This window comes from Apodemus sylvaticus, chromosome 9 (assembly GCF_947179515.1).
Source record: "Apodemus sylvaticus chromosome 9, mApoSyl1.1, whole genome shotgun sequence".
Lineage (NCBI taxonomy): Eukaryota > Metazoa > Chordata > Mammalia > Rodentia > Muridae > Apodemus > Apodemus sylvaticus.
Genome location: NC_067480.1, coordinates 11251613 through 11271416, shown reverse-complemented (window position 1 = coordinate 11271416; position 19804 = coordinate 11251613). Strand labels below are relative to the sequence as shown.

The following is a 19804-nucleotide window of genomic DNA, read 5'->3' as shown; positions in this document are numbered from 1 at the left end:
TATTCACCTACGCACATGCCATAATAAGGTTTCTTACTGGGGAGAGTCATACTCCCCTGTGTTTCCCTCAAATAAGAAAATCCACTACATGCTCTTATTCCTACAATATGATGTTCATGAGTTGGGATTCTGTAAGGTATGCTTTGATTAAAACAGGTCCTTGATGGGGAACTCTATACATCACCATCGCTGCCCACACTTGTTACCCCTGGCATTTAATAAGAAGCTGGCTGTCATTTGAATAACTTGGGAGGAAATTTCAGAATTCTAAGTTGAAACTCCTAAGTAAAAAATCTAATCAAAATTAGACCTACATATGAGAGATTATTAATACTTGTAATAGTGAATATGGCTTGGCAGAAGAAAATGTTCCTCTTTGGAAGCCAAATGGAGTCTTGCCTCTTAGTTACAGGATTCCGCCACACAGGGGTTTCAGTGGCTAACTGAGAATGCTAATGATATTTTGGAGCATGTAACGTGGCATATGTCTGCCCTGAGATCATCCTGCATCCCTGAAGGTAGGAAACTGGCAGGCAGCATGTGCAAGCAAACAATAAAGACAAATGCATTCCACAGACAGGTGAATTAGAACACATTGCTGAGAACATGCAGTAGAACCTTTCAGGCTCGCTGGGTCCCTAAAGCCTGTGTGTACATCTAGCGCTGGCAGGATCCCTAAAGCCTGTGTGTACATCAAGAGTTGGCTAAAGGAGACCACTGTTAATTGAAATGGTCAACAGAGTGGGAAAAGAACAGCATGTGTGACTGATGGAATTTTCTAGGAAATAAAGAGAAACACTCAAAATCTGTTAACACATTCATATTTCCAGGCACCGTGGCTCAGCCCCCTCCTCACCATGATAGTGACCATACAGCAGTCTCTTAAATACAGTCATATGCACGAACACACATTCACTAAACTACATTCTGTCAAACTTTCCAAACTTCTACCAGTTAGTTATATGTTCATAGATTTGGGGGCATTGTGAATTCCAAGTTCTGACTGAGAAAGAACTTGTTTCTGAGAAGACATTGGCATGTGCTCAAGTATGAGAGTGTCCTGGTGTCTGCATTTCAAAGGTGATTTCCTTAGCAACAGAATAGTCCTTGGTATGCTTCTTCATTACCAGAAGAAAAAAAAAGAAGAAAGAAAGAAAGGCAGGAAGAAAGTAAGGAAGGAAGGGAGGAAGAAAGAAAAAAAGAAAGAAAGAAAAAAGAAAGAAAGAAAGAAAGAAAGGAAGAAAGGAAGGAAGGAAGGAAGGAAGAAGGGAAGAAAGAAAGAAGAAAGAAAGAGGAAAGGAAGGAAGGAGAGAGAGAAAGAAAGAAAGAAAGGAAAGAAAGAAAGAAAGAAAAAAGAAAAAGAAAGAAAGAAAAGAGAAAAGGAAGGAAGGAAGGAAGGAAGGAAGGAAGGAAGGAAGGAAGGAAGGAAGGAAGGAAGGAAGGAAGGAAGGAAGGAAGAAGAGAAAACATGAAATCTCTCGTGTCTCTAGACAGGCTCCAACTCGCTAGCTAGAGATGCAACTGACTTTCCCAAGAAATTCATATCAAAATTAAGTCCTGGGCAACTTTCTAACAGGCCTAACCTGCTGGTCCTTCTACTCATGACTTAGTAGCAAAAGAGAGGTCAGTGTTTTCTCTGAACGTCTAGCCCTCTAGGACGGGGAAGAGGCTGTTACTACTATCCTAGCAGTGAAAGCCAAGGATATTAATTCCAACAGGCCTAGTAGCCTGGGCAGGTTTCCTTGGTTGTGGGAAGAAGAACGTAGGTTCTGTAGCTTGAAAGAGCTCCTGTTTAACTTGTCCCTACATAGGATGTTCAGATCCTCAAGCTTGAAGTCTGGTCCCTGGAAATGTCACAGTAATGCTTCTGGTTTTTCAGGACACAATTAAAATGTCTTCTATCAGCACTCACTTCGTACTCCTATCTAAAGCAGCTAACCGATCCCTGGGGAGACATTAAGGCCTCCAAAGCTCATTGTACACAAGTCATCTATGCGCTGGGTGAAATGCCTGCTGTAAAAACAGACTAGAGTGTGTGGAGAAAAGCCCGACTCTTCCTGGTAGCCACTGCACTAAAGCTATTGTATATCCTGAGGTACACCACTTACTAAGTTTCCCTAAGGCTTGTTGACTGTTATAACAAAACTCGGAGAATGAAGTGGACCGAAAAACACCTTGAGTTTCTAGAACCATCACAAAGAAAAGTCCTACTATGAAACTAAACAAACAACATAGAAACCTTATCATACGCAAAAGGGAACTCACATCTCTTGGTGAAGACGAAATAATTTTCTCTGTAGATGGTCTCTAAGATGATCATGGGAGATGGATAAAGAAAACTGTTAAGATCTACATAGGTGGATGGTAGAAAGGAAGACAGGAGCTTCTACAAACCAGCCTGCCACCCATCAGAATGGGTCTGGTTGCATTCAAAAGCCAGAATAAATTCATAAGCAAATGAATGGCTTCTCCCAGTCTACACCATCCACAGTAGGCTACACTCTAAGTGGTTAAATGATTTTTTTTTTCTTGAGACAGGGTTTCTCTGTGTATAGCCCTGGTTGTCCTGGAACTCACTTTGTAGATCAGGCTAGCCTCGAACTCACAGAGTAAATGAATGTTTGGGGCTTTTACTTTTTCAACCCTGATGAGGAAGTTGGACCATGCAGGTCAGTGGCATTAAAAAATAATTATCTTTAAAACTTGTTTTGTCTGGTCAGCAAACTCCGACACTATGATGAGAAGCATGTACCAAAAGGAGCATGCCATGGCTGTCTCCAGAGGGGCCCTGCCAGAGTCTTACGAATTCAGAAGCAGAAACTAGCAACCAAGCTTGGACTGAGCTTGGGGTCCCCAACGGAGGATCTGGAGGGTTGTCCAGAGGAGCTGAAGGGTTTATAGCCCCATGGGAAAAACAATGACTTCGGACACCCAGACACCCCAAGACTCCCAGGGACTGAATCATCAACCAAGGGGTATATATGGTTCCAGCCAAAAATGTGGCAGAAGAATGCCTTGTTGGGCATCAGTGGGAGGAGTGGTCTTTGGTCAGGTAAAGGCTCAATAGAGGCCACAACAAAGGGAAACAGATGGGAGGGGGGGGGAAGTTGAGGGGAGGTGGGACTGTGTTGGGTAGAGGGGTATATACATGGAGGCAGGGGGATGGAGGAGGGGTAGGGAATCATTGGGGAGGGGGGCTTTTGGGAGGGGGAAATTGGGAAAGGTTTTACCATTGGCAATGTAAATGAAGAAGATACTCAATTTAAAAAAAAAAAAAAAAAAAAAAAAAAAAAAAAAACTTGTCTTGTCTGAGTACTTCTGGCTCTGATGTTCCTGCATCTGATTGTGGTGGCCACAGGATTGCATGTCTCCGGCTCAACAGCTATCAACAATAGGATAAATAATACTGAAGGGAAATGAATATTTTAGATCAGTTTCATTGATACATTAGAAAAAGCTAAATAGGTCATCCAATCAGTTACTATTTTGTGCAGTGGTCTTACTGCTTTTATCCATGGATTTGGATATGGTTAAAAAAGAAAGTTTCATAAACATGTACCAATAAATATATTTCCTGTCTTGTGTGCAAGCTGGCCTTTATATGCACCGTGATTCACCGACGCACGTGAGAGGCTGTGGTAGGAGGCAGTGGGGTTTTACTCTTCTGGTAGGGCTTCTATATTAGAATAACCGCTTCCAATGGGACCCGTGTCCAAGAAAGAAAAGTTGTACTCTATCTAGCATGCACTACACGAAAATACTGGAGGAATGAGATAGAAGATAAGTAATATTAGCAAGCAGCTAGCAATGGGCGGAAGCAGAAACAACGCGAGCATGCAGGCATGCAGAGAGGAAGAAAGGGAAACCAGGACTAAAGCATCGGGAGAGAGATGCGTTGGTTAACAAGAGATTCTCTAAGCATACTAACCTGCTGGTTCTAATGAATTTTCTACTTTGTCGTTAACATCGAAAACACGATCATGAACACCTATAGTTTTCATACAGCTATCTATAACGAAAATAGAGATAACAGCCAAATATGTTAGTGAAGACACCCTTAAACTCCCACTTCCTCTTTTTTTCTTTCTCTCTATCGTTTCCTTTTATTAATGTAGAGATTTTTTTTTTAATCCATGGCATGTATCCACGTGCCAGTACCGTTCCCGTTTGCTGTGCACGGACAACAGCCTGAGAAACAACAAGTTAGCAACTGCTGGGTCCTTCGATACAGGAAATAAAAAGCATCGTGAGGGATGAGGAAAAACACGATGGGAAACTCAAACATGGATGTGGATATAAAAAACACGTACCACACACGTCTTGACAGTAAAATAAATAAATAAATAAAATAAAATAAAATAAAATGTTACCGCTGTGAACCAGACCACTGGATGAAGCATGCGAGTGGGGGTGTGGGGGGGACCCTCGGAAGCTCTTTCTAGGAACTTACTTGTTGGCCTCACAAAGACTTTGAGCTTTAGGCAGGACCTCCTTCCATTGTCTGGGATTGCAGAGGCTGTAGGTAAGGCGAAGAGAGGGCGAGAAAAAGGGAGAGAGTAACAACTCATTATTCTTTGTTTTACACATGCAAATAAACGCTCCACTCAAGGTCTTGCAGGACATACACTCTGCTCTGCATCTTGTCCCGAAGTTAAAACAATCAATACTTTCCAGACTGAGCTAAATGCTATAGGGAGGTGACTCTCATATTCCTTTTTTTTTTTTTTTCAAAACAATAAAGGGAGAATCATGCAGGAATGTAGTAATCTATAGAAAAATGCTTAGGACTTCTATTTCAAAGTCACTTCCCTTTCACTTGATCTGCTATCAATTTTCTCTAAATCGGGAGGATAATGCCTGAACTCTCTTGCTTTGGGAACAGCTCCTCAACCGCAGGAAAAAAGAGCCCAGCAGATCCCCACGGCGAGAGTGCTGTCAAGACCAGTAACAGACAGTTACAAGGCGGACTTCAACTTGACCTACTTCTGCTGGGGAAAGCAGAGCTTTGTCTGTCCTGAAAGCTTGTCTGTCAGTGCTCCGCAGGTAATTCAATTAGAGGTTTTACTCGGAATTTGGCTGTGCTTTCTATATGACCGGCTGAGCCTGGCCACTCCACCATGCTATTGTAAGCACAATATGCTATTGAGAAAGCACCGTGTTGCACCAGCACATTTATCTTCCTTTAATTTTCCGCAGAGAAGGATGGAATTAATAAAGCAGGTTTACTAAAAACACGACAACATGTTTCAAGTTATAAATCATCTGGGGGAAGAGACTTTCTTCTCCTCGGGATAGATCATAAACTTTCCCTGCTTTTTAAGATTATCTCCACTTGGTACACTCGCAGAGTTATGTCAAAAGGATTCCGAAGGACGGTCAGACCGTCAACAGCCACATGTGTTTACTAATGTTCTCTAGAAACGACAACGATCACAGAAATGAAAGCCACATACTTTCTTCCCTGCGGACTTGCTTCAAGTGGTTTCTTTGTTCAGAAAAGCAGCTGACATCGATCAAACTGCACATGGCTAAAAATTAGTTGGGTAGTCCTGAAAGTGACAGAGAGCCAGCATTTCATACGCCTCTTCTCTCTTCTACCTTCATGTTGTTCTTCATGAGGAGCTCAGAAAAAAATGCTCATTTTGAGGCCAGAGAGGAGACTCAAACTTCTGCATGAACTTCTTCATTTATGGAGTTACAGGTCCATGCAAATCTCCTGCAGAACTCATGCGTCCAGCAGCTAAGGACCACCATCAGACACCTAAGGACCACCACTATCACTATTCAACACCTGCTGAAACTCTTGAGACAGAATTCAGAGAAAGGATACTTCTGGCCCTCTGCATCTCCCTGACAAGCAGTTAAGAACTGTTAACAGCTGGCTTGGCCACAGGCTCCCATTAAATCAAAGTTGGGAAAACTCCCCCTACTGACATTAGCAGTAACTAGTGTGTTATTTAGAGCACAATATTTTCTCACTCTGGTTTGATCCAGGAAATGGTCTCGCTTCCTACGGACCACCACTGCAAGTGCACACACCACAGATACAGCACACGCAGGTGACTCCAGTTCCTTACAAAGGCCCCTGGTCACCCATTAGTCATGAGACGTGGTGGGAGAACTACCTTTCCACTCATCTGAGTTGAGATAGACTTACTTCATTCTTTAGACTCTGTGTGGCTGTTGGATCATATGCAAATGACTGATTGTAACACAATAGTTCAAGATATGCAGGCTCAAAGCAGTGTCAAATGTATAATTGTTTTTTTTATAAGCATTTGGGGGTTTTGTTTGTTTGTTTAATGAAGGTTTTTCCAGACTTTTACTAAGAAAATTAAATCCATGACATGTAGAGTATATCAAAGAAACTACATAGAAGCCCATGTTGGCATACAAGAAACACTAGAGCATTGTCTCACCAGCTTATAGGCAAGGACATAAGCCTCCTTGGCTACTGAATAAACTGACTTTTGTAAATTAAGGACTCCAAATGTACTTCTACACAATGGAAAATAAGAGGCTTATTTCCACCAATGTCTCCCTCCTCCATCACTCATCTATCAGTAGGAAAGCTCTAACAGTAACTGGACTGACCCCATGTGATACTGTTTGGCTGTTTACTTTAATCCTTTGAAACAGCTGTGCACAAAGAATATTCATACATGATGTACCTTATGAGTTTGTGTGTAAAGTACAATAGCTCCATGCTATCTCTAGTCCCAGTCTAGGAAGTATAATCATAACTCTTTAGCATGACCAACTAAGAAATGGCCTTTGCTAGGCTCTAGTCATCTGACTTCCTTATTTTCCACACTAAAGCAAAGAAACAAACAAAAAAAACCTTAAAAACAATAATAGAAATAAATAAAAATATATCCCACACATTACCAAAATTCCCTTTACTTATTAAAAGTTTTTAAACAGTGAGATCACAGATTATTTCTTGTTAAGTTTGTGGTTTCTGCACTCCACACTCCTTGACTTTCAGATGAATACATTATTCCATCTTAAATATACTTAAATATAGACAGTTATCCATTAGTAGTCTTGGAGGACACAGGAAATTTGCAATATATCTATTATATATATATATGTGTGTAATATACATATATATATGTGATATATTATATATATCCAACACATACACACACACACACATATATATATAATCCCCTCAAGATCACTTATAAACTTATAAACAAAAGGCAGAGCTATTGGTAAGAGATGGACACCTTCAAATAAGCCAGGCTTCTGTTGAGAGGGAGGTGATGTTAACACCTCAAACTCCAGAAAAACATCATTTTGAAAGATCCACCAAATCTATATGAAGTTTTATAGATAAACTATAAATAGTGACATGTACATTTATCATGCCTTGTGCCATTTTTGTAAACAAACAAAAAAAAACTGACCAGCCAACCAACAAGGTGCAGTCAACAACCAAAAGTCGGCAGTGAAGGAAATCCAAGTGATTTTCATATTCCAGCAGAGTCTTCTGCTCCACACTAGCATCTTTATGAGATGCTGTGGATAGTAAGAAGTCTAAGACCCAGCTCCTGCCTTTGTGGTGCATGCGTGCAATATGTGGCCTACATACTAACAAGACTTTAGGTACTGAGGTGACCAGGTGGTAAACCAAGATTCCCATGAAGAAGCATTCACTTGGTCTGCAAGGGTGCTAACGTCTTCTGGGAGGTATATCAGAAGCTTTATTGTATCTCCAGGAGCCAGTCAGAAGCAAGAAGAGCAAAAGATTTAAAACACCCATCCCTAAATTCCCAAATCAGAGATATGGTGACCCTGTGAGCTATGTACCAGAACAGGCGAACAACCCTTCATTCCTCTCATAAAGATGCACAGACTTTCTAACAGAAAACTTCAAATTAAATAGAAGAGTGCTAAGATAAACTAACATTTCTTTGCTCATTTTTCCAATAAATATGCATATTAGGATCCAAGAAATTAAGAGTAGGGAAAGAGGAATCATTAAACAAAATTTCTCCTTCTCCCCTCTTAGCAACTATTTTATGAACCTGTCCATAGACCCCATCCCCGGACAGTACTAGTCAAAACATTTAGATATATAATGGAATACAAGCTGGGAGCCTCTGCTACTCCATCTTTAGAATACATGCAATACTCATATGACCATGAGGACCCTGACTTCACTTACAGTCTCCAAGGCCCAAAGTTCAGCCATTATTTCCTCATTTCCTTGGTCTCTTGTTAGCTCAAATAAGCTTGGCTCTCAGCATTTAGTCAATGTGGCACCTAGGAGAGACACCACACTCCCCCCCCCAAGTTAGTACTTCTAAGTGGTATATTTAATACTGCAAATGCAATATTCATACCTCAGGCCACTACTGGTCTATCGATGGAGATAAAGCAACAGCCGCTGGTACCAGGCTTGGTGTAGGCAGCTTCTGCAATAGTTCCCAATGTTCCCACTGGGCTTCTATGCACCGCCCCCCGCACCCCCAGTCTCCCATCTCCTTTCCGTAATCCCATCCCCATCAGCGCGGGTTGAGTTGACTTTCTTGCTCCTAATGAGCAGAATGCAGCAAAAGTTAGGACTTGTCAGCTCTGAGATGATATTGTAAAAGCTGCTGACCTTGTTCTTGGCAAGACTCTCCTGGGCGTGGAAACCATGTGCCGTATTTTGAGGTTCACATTGGAGAGACCCATGCAACAGAGATTGGTAAAGAGAACAGGAGACATTGATGACCCTTAGAAAACACACCGGAAACTGAAGCTTGCTAACAATCATGTGTGAGAGAGAGAGGGTCCTTCTTAGCTGAGCCTGGAGCTCACTGAGGCTTTATGAGATGAACCTGGGTTTCTGGCTCTCAAGTAATCCCGTTGTCTCAGACACAAGTAGACAGCTGACCTAAGTGTTTTACAAGCAGACCCATGTGATCCCCGTTTTCTCGTGGTAGCATCTTCCACTGGTGGTCAACCCTGCCCTTGCTCCACAGAGCTGCTCACCCTCATTCAGCTGCTTTGCCTGGACAATTGGATTGCTTACTAGTTTGTACTGTAAGCTACCATTACAGGGCCTCTTGAACTGATCTGAGAGATTGGTAATGCTAAGTGGCTGTTAAAGAATATTTGCTCCTGTTCCAGAATCAAAAAACCATGTTTCATTTTCCTTCTCATGCAGCTGAGTTTGTTTTTCCTCCAGGAGGAAAAACAATCTGTACTGTTCTTTGAAATTAGTGCGATGCCTCAGTTCAACTCTAAATTCCTGGGTGGAGCCAATGAGTTTTGAAATAAAATGTGAACTTGGATCATAAGAGAAACTGTTTCTCAGCAAATCTAGGGAAAAGAACAGAGAGGTGAGCTTTAAAAGCATCTGAAGTGAAAGGACTTTTAAAAAAAATAAAAGTTTTCTGATTATTCATTAACACCGATTAATGATCTTTTATAAAAGTGATCACATTAAATGTAAACAGTATGAAAGTTCAGGCTGCTCTGAAGTCCTTGGTAATCGAAGCAAATCTCTGAGACCCAAAGCCTGTCAGAAGAGACAGACTCTCCTTTCTAGTTTCTTTCAAATCTTCAGGCCCAATGCCGTGCTCCTTGGTCATTTTCCATCTCGGTTTGACTTCACTCAGCCCTGTAATTTCAAAGGCCACAGTCTCCCTTTCTGAATCCATGCCAATCTGGGCACTCTGGGAAATTTTACTTCTAAGTACAGCCCACCTCATTCTTCCCTTTCACGGTCTGAGTATGTATGTGATCATTAAAAGTGCAGGTCTCGGGCCCTCGTTCTCTACTTGAGCAAGTCAAAAGAAAAGATAGCTTACTGTTAGCAGAGCACAGTTTTTTCTCTGTAAGTTTTTCAAGCAGTTCAGCACACACCACAAATATATGCAAATTAGGTAGGTCAAGCCAGAACTACAAACTATTCATTCAACACTAAAGGAAAAAAAAATCCTATCTTAATCCAGAGTGGGTACTGGAAATGTCTCCCAGAACTTAACAAATGAATAAAATCCATTCTGTATATGTGGGGAGACAGTGGGGAGACAGTGGTGAGAACCAAAGAGAGATTAACCAGAGCCATATGCATTTCTCCCAAAATGGTTACCAGACACACAACTGCAAAGAGAAAAACAAACAACAAACAACAAAACCCCAACAAACAAACAACTATATTCAAGTATCACACTAAAAACAAAATCTAGCAGTTAGAATGGACTGCATCTCACCTATTATAGACAACACATAAGAGAGGAATTTGTGTGACCTGGGCTTGAACCCAGGGCCTTATGCATGTTAGGCCAGTGTTCAACCAGTGAGCTATACCCGTATGTATCCCAAAGGCTACCTCACTCTGTCCAGCCCTTGGTTTGTGGTGCTCACACCCACACTGTCAGAGCAGCTGCAAGAGCTGCCTAATTTGCCACCACATTTGACCTTTTGAAGCCACTGTATCTCAGGACATGCAGCACTGACAAGTCAAGGTCAAGGTCCAGATATAAAACCTAGAAAGGAGGTTACTGAGTCTAGAGACCCAGCGTAGTACACCCATTAGATTCTTCAATACAGCTCTGGGCACAGTTCTTTTATGCTAACTGGAAGGTGGAAAGCAGTGTGTTTCCCACAATATAACAAGGAAGATCTAAAAGACACATTCTCTAAGTTAAAACTTGGTTTCCACACCAGGAGACTGTAGGGGAAAAATAATTAAAGTTCAGGGTGAAGGAGGGAAACCCGACTCCAGCTGGATGGCTTCCGAAGAAGGAAGGAAGGTGGAAGGAAACTCCGCCCCTGACCTGGCTTCCTAACCCCTTACCAATGTCTTGCCACAAGCTAGCTTAAGTGGTAGGCAAATCCCAGCAGCCAAATCTCCGTAGATCAATTACTGATCTTAGAAAAAAAATGTTAAAGACAAGGTCTGTCCCACTGATTTCTAGAAATAAATAGTACAAAAATCATCCTTGTGTACACATTGATATGATATGAAAGTAAATTTCAATGGAATTTCCGAAGTTCAGTGACAAGTCGTTTCCACTACAGAGGACCTCTAGTGTTCCTGTTCCTTACATATTGGTCTTTACTGAATTACAAAAAAATAACCTGGAGTTTGGAGTATTATTTTTTTAAATGTCCCTAAAAGAAGCATTTCAGTTTAAGGAAAATTTGTTTTGCAACAGTTAAACTGAACCCTGGCCTGGGACTCTAGAGTTGAGCCTCCCTTAGTGAATGAGAGAATCTACTTAGCCACAGAAGGGAAAGATGGAAAAGACAGCATTTAGATAATTACCTTTTAAAATTACTAGTTATGATGAAACTATTCCTTTTCACGTTAGCTGTTTGTCTGAAGCCCCTGAACATCTCTGGGCAGACAGAACAAAGCTGGTTTCCTATCAACAACTAGTGTCCCAGCAAGTCTCAGAAGGAGCTGTACTCCAGACTGCAGCATTTAAGGGACTGTCCACGCCCAGCAGGCCAGATGCTTCTCTCCCTCTTCCCTGTGGTAACCTTGGTGAACCTCCTATACCAGATAGGCATCATCTGATAGTAACAAGCAAGCAAAAGCATGGGCAACAGAGCCATTAGAAAAATATTCTGCAGCTAGAAGCATGTAGCAATGAAATGACAAGAGCCTAGACAGAAGGCAGAGTGCTTGGCATCTCACAAGAGGGATGAACTATACTTCTCTGTAGGTTCCTTAGATATCTATCACCTATCAATGTATCCATCCATCCATCCATCTATCTATTTATCCATCTATTCATCCATCCACCATCCATCTACCATCCATCCATTCATCCACCATCCATCCATCCATCCATCTATCCACCTAACTATTCATCCATCCATCCATTCATCCACCATCCATCATCCATCCATCCATCCATCTATTCATCCATCCATTCATCCACCATCCATCCATCCATCTATCCATCTAACTATTCATCCATCCATCCATCCACCATCCACCATCCATCCATCCATCCATCCATCCATTCATCCATCTATCCTCCACTTCCCTACCTATCTCCCTATCGTAGAGACTGTTAGCACAGGTCCCTCTAATCACTCACTGCATTAACAGGAAGAATGCTATCCCCAAGAAGCACTCATTTAGTCACTAAGCTAACACAAGTCAGAGAAGTTCTCATAGCAGAGTTTAATATTTATTGAGCCTCTTGTAACCCCTCTCACACCAGACCCCTGTGGTAAGGGTCCTGGGAGAAACAGGGTGTAGTGATTTCCATGCAGGCTCAACAACGCTCAGCTTTCTCTCAGATTCATGCCTTCTGACCTTTCCTCGTGGCTCTGGGCCAACTGCTTAATCTATCGATGCCTCAGTTTCCTGGTGAGGCTCCCCTTCTCAAGAGATTTAATTATGACCCATGTTAGAGGGCATGTGGAGCTTTGTAATTCTCTTGGAAACTCGGGTGTTCTAACCCTACAGATTTAGAATATTATTTCACCACAGCCTGATGGCTACCAATTTGCTTTACTCCTTCCTTAGCACAATACTAATTTATTTTTACTCGGTCTGTCTGTCTCTATCTCTCTGTTTCTGTCCCTGTCTCTGTGTTTGTCTGTCTCTCTCTGCCTCTGTCTCTCTGTCTCTCTGTCTCTCTCTGTAGTATAGGTTTATGGGTTTATGCATATGAATACAGAAGAGCGAGCACCAGATCCCTGGAAGCTGGACCTAGTTACCCGATATGGGTAGGTGCTGAGCACCAACCTAAGTGGTCTGGGAAGCAGTAGATACTCTTATCCACGGAGACCTAGACCTCAAGTTGTGAATACAAATAACGGAGAGAGGGAAGGGTGTGGGGAGGGGTAACAGAGGTGCTGCATGGCTCTTCACAGCCCACATTGTCTACTGCATGCCTGCTTGCATGTTAGAGGTGGGTTCTCACTACTGTGCCACTCCTGAGTTTAAGTGAACCTCCTGCTCCAGTGTCCTGTGTTTTGCGGACTACCAGCACTGTAGCCTAAATTCTGCCACAGTAATATTTGCATTGTTTATGTTTGTGATAGGGATGAAGCAGTGTGTGTATGTGTGCCTGGGTGTGTATGTGTGCCTGGGTGTGCATGTGTGCACATGCGTGCCGCTGTGCACTAACATGGGGAATACTTAGACAATGAGAAACAGCAGTAAAGAGCCTCCTGCTTCTCAAAAGCAAGGACACTGAGTTCATTTGTTTATTTCTGATCCATTTTAAGTTTGTGTGCATGCTATTAAATTAGGAGCAAACAAATGATAGAACCATGAGTTCCCCAGAGAAGCCGCCAGGCTCGGCACTCAGGTTGCCTTTGCACTTAAAAGGCTTGGGCCAGAAACAGCATTGGAGAAATCAGCTGCAAGTGTCAGGCACAGACACCTCAGAGTGTCCTCACCTGCCCGGCTGCTGGACTGTGTTGTCAAAAATCCTTTTGTAAAATTTTGGCGAATACCTATCAGTGAATTCTTTGCTTATTTTTCTTTACCACCAGGCCATGTTCTCTATCTCTATTCCCCCTGATGGGAATAAAGGTAGTGCAGGCAGGAGTACCCACTGGCTTGAGCAACAGGCTACTAAGGAAACACACAAGTCAACGGGTTCTCTCTGACAAGCTAATTTTACCTAGAAGGGAGTTGTTTACATACTAAGATTGCGAAGTTTGTTTCACACCAAAAAAAAAAAAAAAAAAAAAAAGGTTTTACAGGGTGGGTGTTTTTATGTTGACATAGTAACAAAAATCAAAGCCTGGGTTCGAAGCTCTAGTTCACTCGATTGTCTGTTCATGGAGAAATATCCAGGAAGGATGGCTGCAGCCCTATCTAGCAGCACACGGCAGGGCAGTTATGGGCTTTCATCATCTGGTCCAGACACGACTTTCTTCTCCATCTCTCCCACTCTTTCTCCTTAAGGGTCGTCTTGACAATATTACCTCCAATAAAATCTGTCTTCTAACTCACATGACCTTTCCCTTACTTTTCAGAAATATATCCCCCCACCCCCATGTCTCCGATGCTCTCCTCGGATCTTGCAGCATCTGTGTCTGTCTCCTTCAGAATATCTGTAACCTGTTCTGCGGTTCTGTGTTACATTAGAACAGGATATTGCATCTTTTCTCTGTTATTACAGTTCCACAAGAACAGGGACTATGCCAGGTGTTTGAAATTGTGGAGCCCACTGCTTTGTTCACAGTGAATATTCAATCCAGATATAAAGATGAGGCTGGGGGTTAACAAAAGCCAAGTCTGCAGCAAAGACATGCGCTGGGCATCCATGAAGCAAAATAGTAAAAAGAAAAATGGGGGAAGGGGGACTATAGGAAACGTTCCTCCAATAAATTATAAAAGAACAAATTCTCTCTTCCGGATTGTGTCTCTCCTTAGTTACATGCTGTTTTTTAAGGAATGACCTTAAGCTACAATGTAGCCGGCGACTACAGAGGAGCACAGAATTCAAATGGGTAGGATGGTAAGTTCTGTAAGTGTGTGGTCCCAAGAAGTAAGTGATGGGATTGTGGGTATCTTTGTGGGTATCTTTAAAGACAATTGGGCATTGAATCCAAAGGAGAGTCTGGGTAGAAAGAGGTCATGGGTCCTTCTAGTAAGCAGAGGAATAGAAAGCAAGGTGAATGTAGAATCTAGTAGCCATGTGCTTCTTGCAGAAATGTCAAGAGCCAAGGGGAAGCTGGTTGATGCAGGCCACAGCTGAGAGGCAGGCTGCACTCACTGAGAAGCATCAGCAAGGTAGTTCAGATATCATATCAGGTTGTAACCTCCGGAACTCTGTAATGACCCTTTAATCTCTTACACACACACACACACACACACACACAGAGAGAGAGAGAGAGAGAGAGAGAGAGAGAGAGAGAGAGAGAGAGAGAGAGACAGAGACAGACAGAGAGAGAGAGAGAGAGAGAGAGAGACAGAGACAGAGACAGAGACAAAACTTTAGGTGGTACACACCTATTCTCCTTAGTACTTGAGAGGCCAAAGCAAGAGGATATGGAATTCAAGGTCATTCTTGGCTATACAGGGAGTTTAGGCCATTAAGATCCTGTCTCAAAAATAAAAACTAAAATAACAAAAAACATGTGCAAATGGGGAAAATTATTTAGAGTTGTGACAAACTGAAATCTTGGGCTTACATGGTTTAAGAAGAGGAAGCCAGACAATTGCAATACTTTTAAGAAGATGAAGAATATATTTTCAAAGGTGACAGAGCATATAAGATGTTTTCTAACATAAAATCATTAAGAAAGCATATGCTAGTTTTGCCTCTGGAATAAGATTGGGAAGAATCACTTTTCAAAATTTATTAACTTTGAAATCCAACAGCAAGTATTAAATCCAAAGCAATACTCAATTACATTTTATGTGGGCAAAAGCTACTTTTCTGGCTTGGGACTAGGCACATGCCCATAATCTTAGGCCTTGGCAGCTGAGGAAAAATGACTGCTTCAGGTTCAAGGCATCAAGTCTGCCAGTGCTACTTGGTCTCAGTCTCAAAAAACACAAGAAGACAAACGAAAAGAGAAAGGGACTAAGAGTTGGCTTAGTGGGTAAAAGTTCTCTACACTATACAGGGTCAGTGGCCTTAGTTCAATTTCTGTCATCCACATGATAAGAGAGAAACAACTCCCACAAGTTGCCTGACCTCTACATCCTCTCTCTCTCTCTCTCTCTCTCTCTCTCTCTCTCTCTCTCTCTCTCTCTCTCTCTCTCTCTCTCTCTCTCTCTCTCTCTCCCCCTCTGTGTGTGTGTGTGAAATTATAATACTTTTTTTTTTTAAAGAATAAAAGTTACTTTCCTGTCTACCAAGAGGCCATGCTGTAACTGGGGAGAGTGGATTGTTACCTACAGAGAAGCCTTCTATGGTCAGCCAATTCAAAGCTGTCTCCATTTTTCTCTCTTCCCCCATCCAGCTCACTCTAGGTCCCAGTGTGACTGATTGGCTTGTTTTCTGCTTTCTACCTAATTCCCAACTATCTCGGGAGCTCCACAAGGTGAGACCAATTTGGTAGTGTTGTTTATCTGACACACGGGTCTATTTTATGAGACACCAGGATGTTTCTGAAAACTAACATAGTACTTGGCATAAAGCAGGCATCCCAAAGAATTTCTGAGGGGACGGGAAAATGAGTGAAGTAAAGGCTGAATGAATCAGAAAAGGTCGCCCCGTGTGTTCAAAGTCCTGGGAGTTTCAGATGAATCTGCTGTGCTCCCCTCTCTGCTAATACTTTTATGTCCTCACAAACCAACGAAGCAATCTCATCAATGGTAAGATGAAACCTTCTCCCACTTTACTGCTGCCTCAAACTTTTGGAGAGATTGACTGACTGCCTGTTTTGCCAGGAAGCCTAGTTTAGCAAACAGATAATGCACAGATGTTGGCAACACGGATAATACTAGGAGAGTAAATAAGACTTATAACTTTACCATGAAGTATATTAAATAAGTCAATGCTATACTGTCTAGGGGGCTTAGTATGCAAAGCTTGCAGAAAGGAGAAAAGTTTAGGAACCTTCAGATTATATTTCTCTTTTTCTTCCTTTTTTTTTTGAGGTTAACCTAAAACAAGTATTCTGTATAATTATATGTTTATTAATTTACATGTATATGTAACAACTGTGGTTAAAGACAAGAAGGCACTTGAATTTGGGAGGAAGAGGGCTGGACATGGGAGGGCTGGAAGGAACATGTAATCACATCACATACTAAATTTTTTAAAAAAATCATAAAAAAATAAAAACAAGTATTCTAGTCATCGATGGTGATGTGTTATTAATTTTTAAGCCCATTGCTTAATACCAGTGTGTGTTTATGTCTTAAGGAATCATTTCTGTCTCAATGTCAGCCCCACGTGTTACATAAAGGATACTTGTTACACCCTGTGTCATTTGGGGGAGATTTTTACATTTCCTCTGTTTTGTGGAAGAAAACTCCTGGGTCAACTTATCTTTTTAATCTAAGAGGTCTCAGTTGAAATTGGCTTTGAAGTTTGTTAATTACAAAACTCAACAGGGGTTTTTCCTTATGTGGCATAAGTCATATTTCTTTTCATTAACCTTGGTTTTGGAAGAGATTAAAAAGTATGAAAAGAAACAATTTAAAAACTGAAGAAATGCTGCCCCTCCCCCTCCGTGATCTCCTCGGACACCTCAAGTGAGCTGCCCCACCCTTTCTAATTGCAATCTGTGGCTCTGGGAAGGAAGGTCATATGTGTGCATCGTGAACTTCCCAGCTCCACCACGTTCTGGGGAGATGAGAGATCGGCACATTTTTTTTTCCACTTTCTGTACTGGGGAATTTGATGTCAACCTGAGTTACAAGGAAATCTGGATTCTGAAGGGCCATCCTGCCAGCTGCTTTTTGCAGGGCCAAGCCACCAGGTTCACAGCCTGTCTTTCTGGTGAAAAAGATCCTTACCAGGCGGCTCCAGGGAAGGTGGCCCTCCTGTAAGTGTGCGCCTTTGTTATGAATATGGAACAGATGGAGCCAAATCTATCTACTCTGTAGGAACAAAAACACTTACAACCCAGCGCTCTCTACTAAAGACTCTACTTAGTCCTTTATACCATCGGCTTTCTGTGCACTGCTGTGAGGTTTTGACTTTATAGAAAAAGACACTTCATAAAAGCAACAGTTCTTACTCTAAACCAAAGTGGCCTAAGAAGTAAAGAAGATGAATACACGGTTTCAACCACAGGGATCCTTGGAGATATGCAGATATTCAATTAGGAGTGTGTATGTGTGTGTGTGTGTGTGTGTGTGTGTGTGTTCGCGCGCGCATGTGTGCCTTCTGTAAGATTGTATCCAGTAAGATTGTATTCTAGTAAATGTCTGCATTAAAACATGGAGATATAGAGGAGAGCGATGAAGATGTCATGTTTCCATTACAAGGATGGCATCTAATTGCTCTGGCACAATAAACTGCCAGGATTTAATTTTCTGTCTATGTCTGTAAGGCTAGTAAGGGCTGTCTTGCACAAAATATATGACTATGCACAACAAAATGGTGCGGGTAAGCATAATTAGTAATTAAGACTATACCGCAAGACAGAGGCTGTGTGATGAGTCTTTGCCATGAGAAGCAGTGGTTCTGCATCATGCCAGGTTGCCTTTACACAATGGAAGATATAGGCCTCGAGGGTAAAACCATGCACTTATAGATCATGCTGATGAGCCGAAAGACATCCAAAGGCCACCCTTATCACTTGCTGTTGTTGATATGTGGGTCACAGGCTTCTGAGGGTAGTAGACACAGAACTGTATGGGCACCTCCCGTATGATAGCAACAGGGAAGGGAGGGCCTGCCTCATTTCATTACATTTATTATACTGATACATTGAAAGTCTGGCTGCCTCTCTTCGGAGATAATTGAAAAGAGAAATTCTGTGGCAGGATGCTTTGATTCTGACTAAATCAAGTCTTCGGGCAAATTTCTCCCCGCCAGTGGAAGCACAGCTTGCCTCAAGTCGTAACCTTTGTGGGAGGAAAGGAACTGGCCTTGGAGCGGATCATGAAGCAGATGTTTTATGCCAAATCAGAGTCTGGGGATACGTAGGCTACTGCAAATAAAACTCTTCTTCTGTCTGTTCAATCATTTCAATTCCCTGCAGTGTGAAATATGAACTTGCCAACAAATGGCCAGCGTGCTGTGCCTCACAGCAGGGGGGGAAAGTGCCACAGCTGTGCCAGAGACTGGAGAACTCCAGGCGCGCATGACAAGTTCATTAGTTCCCCGGATGGCCAGGGCCTGGTCCAGGCAGGTCTCCAGAGCCATCCACAGGGAAACAGAAGTCGTCGCTACTGCACCCCAAAGAATTAAAGACAAGACGGCAGAAGCAAACCCCGACCTCTTCAATGGCCTCGAGAGGTTCATCTTAAAGACAAAAAACCAAGGGCAGACCTTCGTTGGTACACATAGGAAAAATGAAAGATCTACCAGTGGTGACAGATTTCCCCTCCTGACTTTACCAACAGACTACTCTCTGTGCACAAAATATATAACATAATGAAATATACTTTTAGCCTCGAAACATATATGAGAGATGAAAGTAACTTAGATGCCCTTCTGTGTACCAGAGAAATAGACTGCTTCACCTGTTACATGGAAGTCTAGCTCCCAGCAGACTGGTTTTCTAGTTCAATCCACTCCCGGTTTCACAATGAAGAAACAAGGAACATGCCTAAATTAAAGTAAAACTATACCAAGGGGTTTCAATGAGATGTCCTCTGTCTGCAACACACAGAACTCACACATTCAAAACACTCTTGTGACTCAACTCTAGAATATGAATATATATACACATATATATACACATATATATTTTTCCATAATCAATTATGAAAAAGGTTATTTATATGTTTTCCAGTGCCATATTCTTTTACATTTTATTCATGAGCTCCCTAAATAGAAGTCATTTGCATCTGTAAACATTTCTTATAGCAGTATTTAGCAATATATTCTCTGTGTGCAGAGTAATTTGGTAAAAAGAAAGAAGTGTGTGGGTGGGGGAAGGCAACTATTAGACATAACGATCAAGCAGAAATGATAAAAAGTAAAATTAGAGGCCAGAGAAACCATGCAATCCCTTTATGGAATTCCTGTTTGGGGAAAAAAACAAAACAAAACAAAAAAGCACGCTTGAACTCTCTCAATTTTAAAATAGCCCAGAATCACAGAATTTATTCTAGATGATGGATTTCAGGGCTGCTAGTCACATAATCTAGCTTGTGACCTAAATCAAAAGGACTTTCAAGGGATGAAATGAGTCTGAAATAATGTATTACTCTGAAAAGAGGCCAAATACATACGCATGGCTCAAGCTTGCG

At 41.9% G+C, this 19804-nt stretch overlaps 1 protein-coding gene across 2 annotated transcripts in view; it reads right to left on the bottom strand.

Moving 5' to 3' along the window:
• Efna5 (ephrin A5) overlaps positions 1 to 19804 on the bottom strand; it is a 283384-nt gene that overhangs the window by 6552 nt on the left and 257028 nt on the right. Inside the window, exons 3-4 of one of the 2 annotated variants that reach the window (XM_052193522.1) lie at positions 4451 to 4516; positions 3929 to 4009 (exon numbers count right to left, since the gene is read on the bottom strand). In XM_052193522.1, the coding sequence (XP_052049482.1) occupies positions 3929 to 4009; positions 4451 to 4516 (147 nt within the window). The remainder of the gene's footprint in view (positions 1 to 3928; positions 4010 to 4450; positions 4517 to 19804) is intronic. The other variant, XM_052193523.1, reaches the window with a different exon arrangement.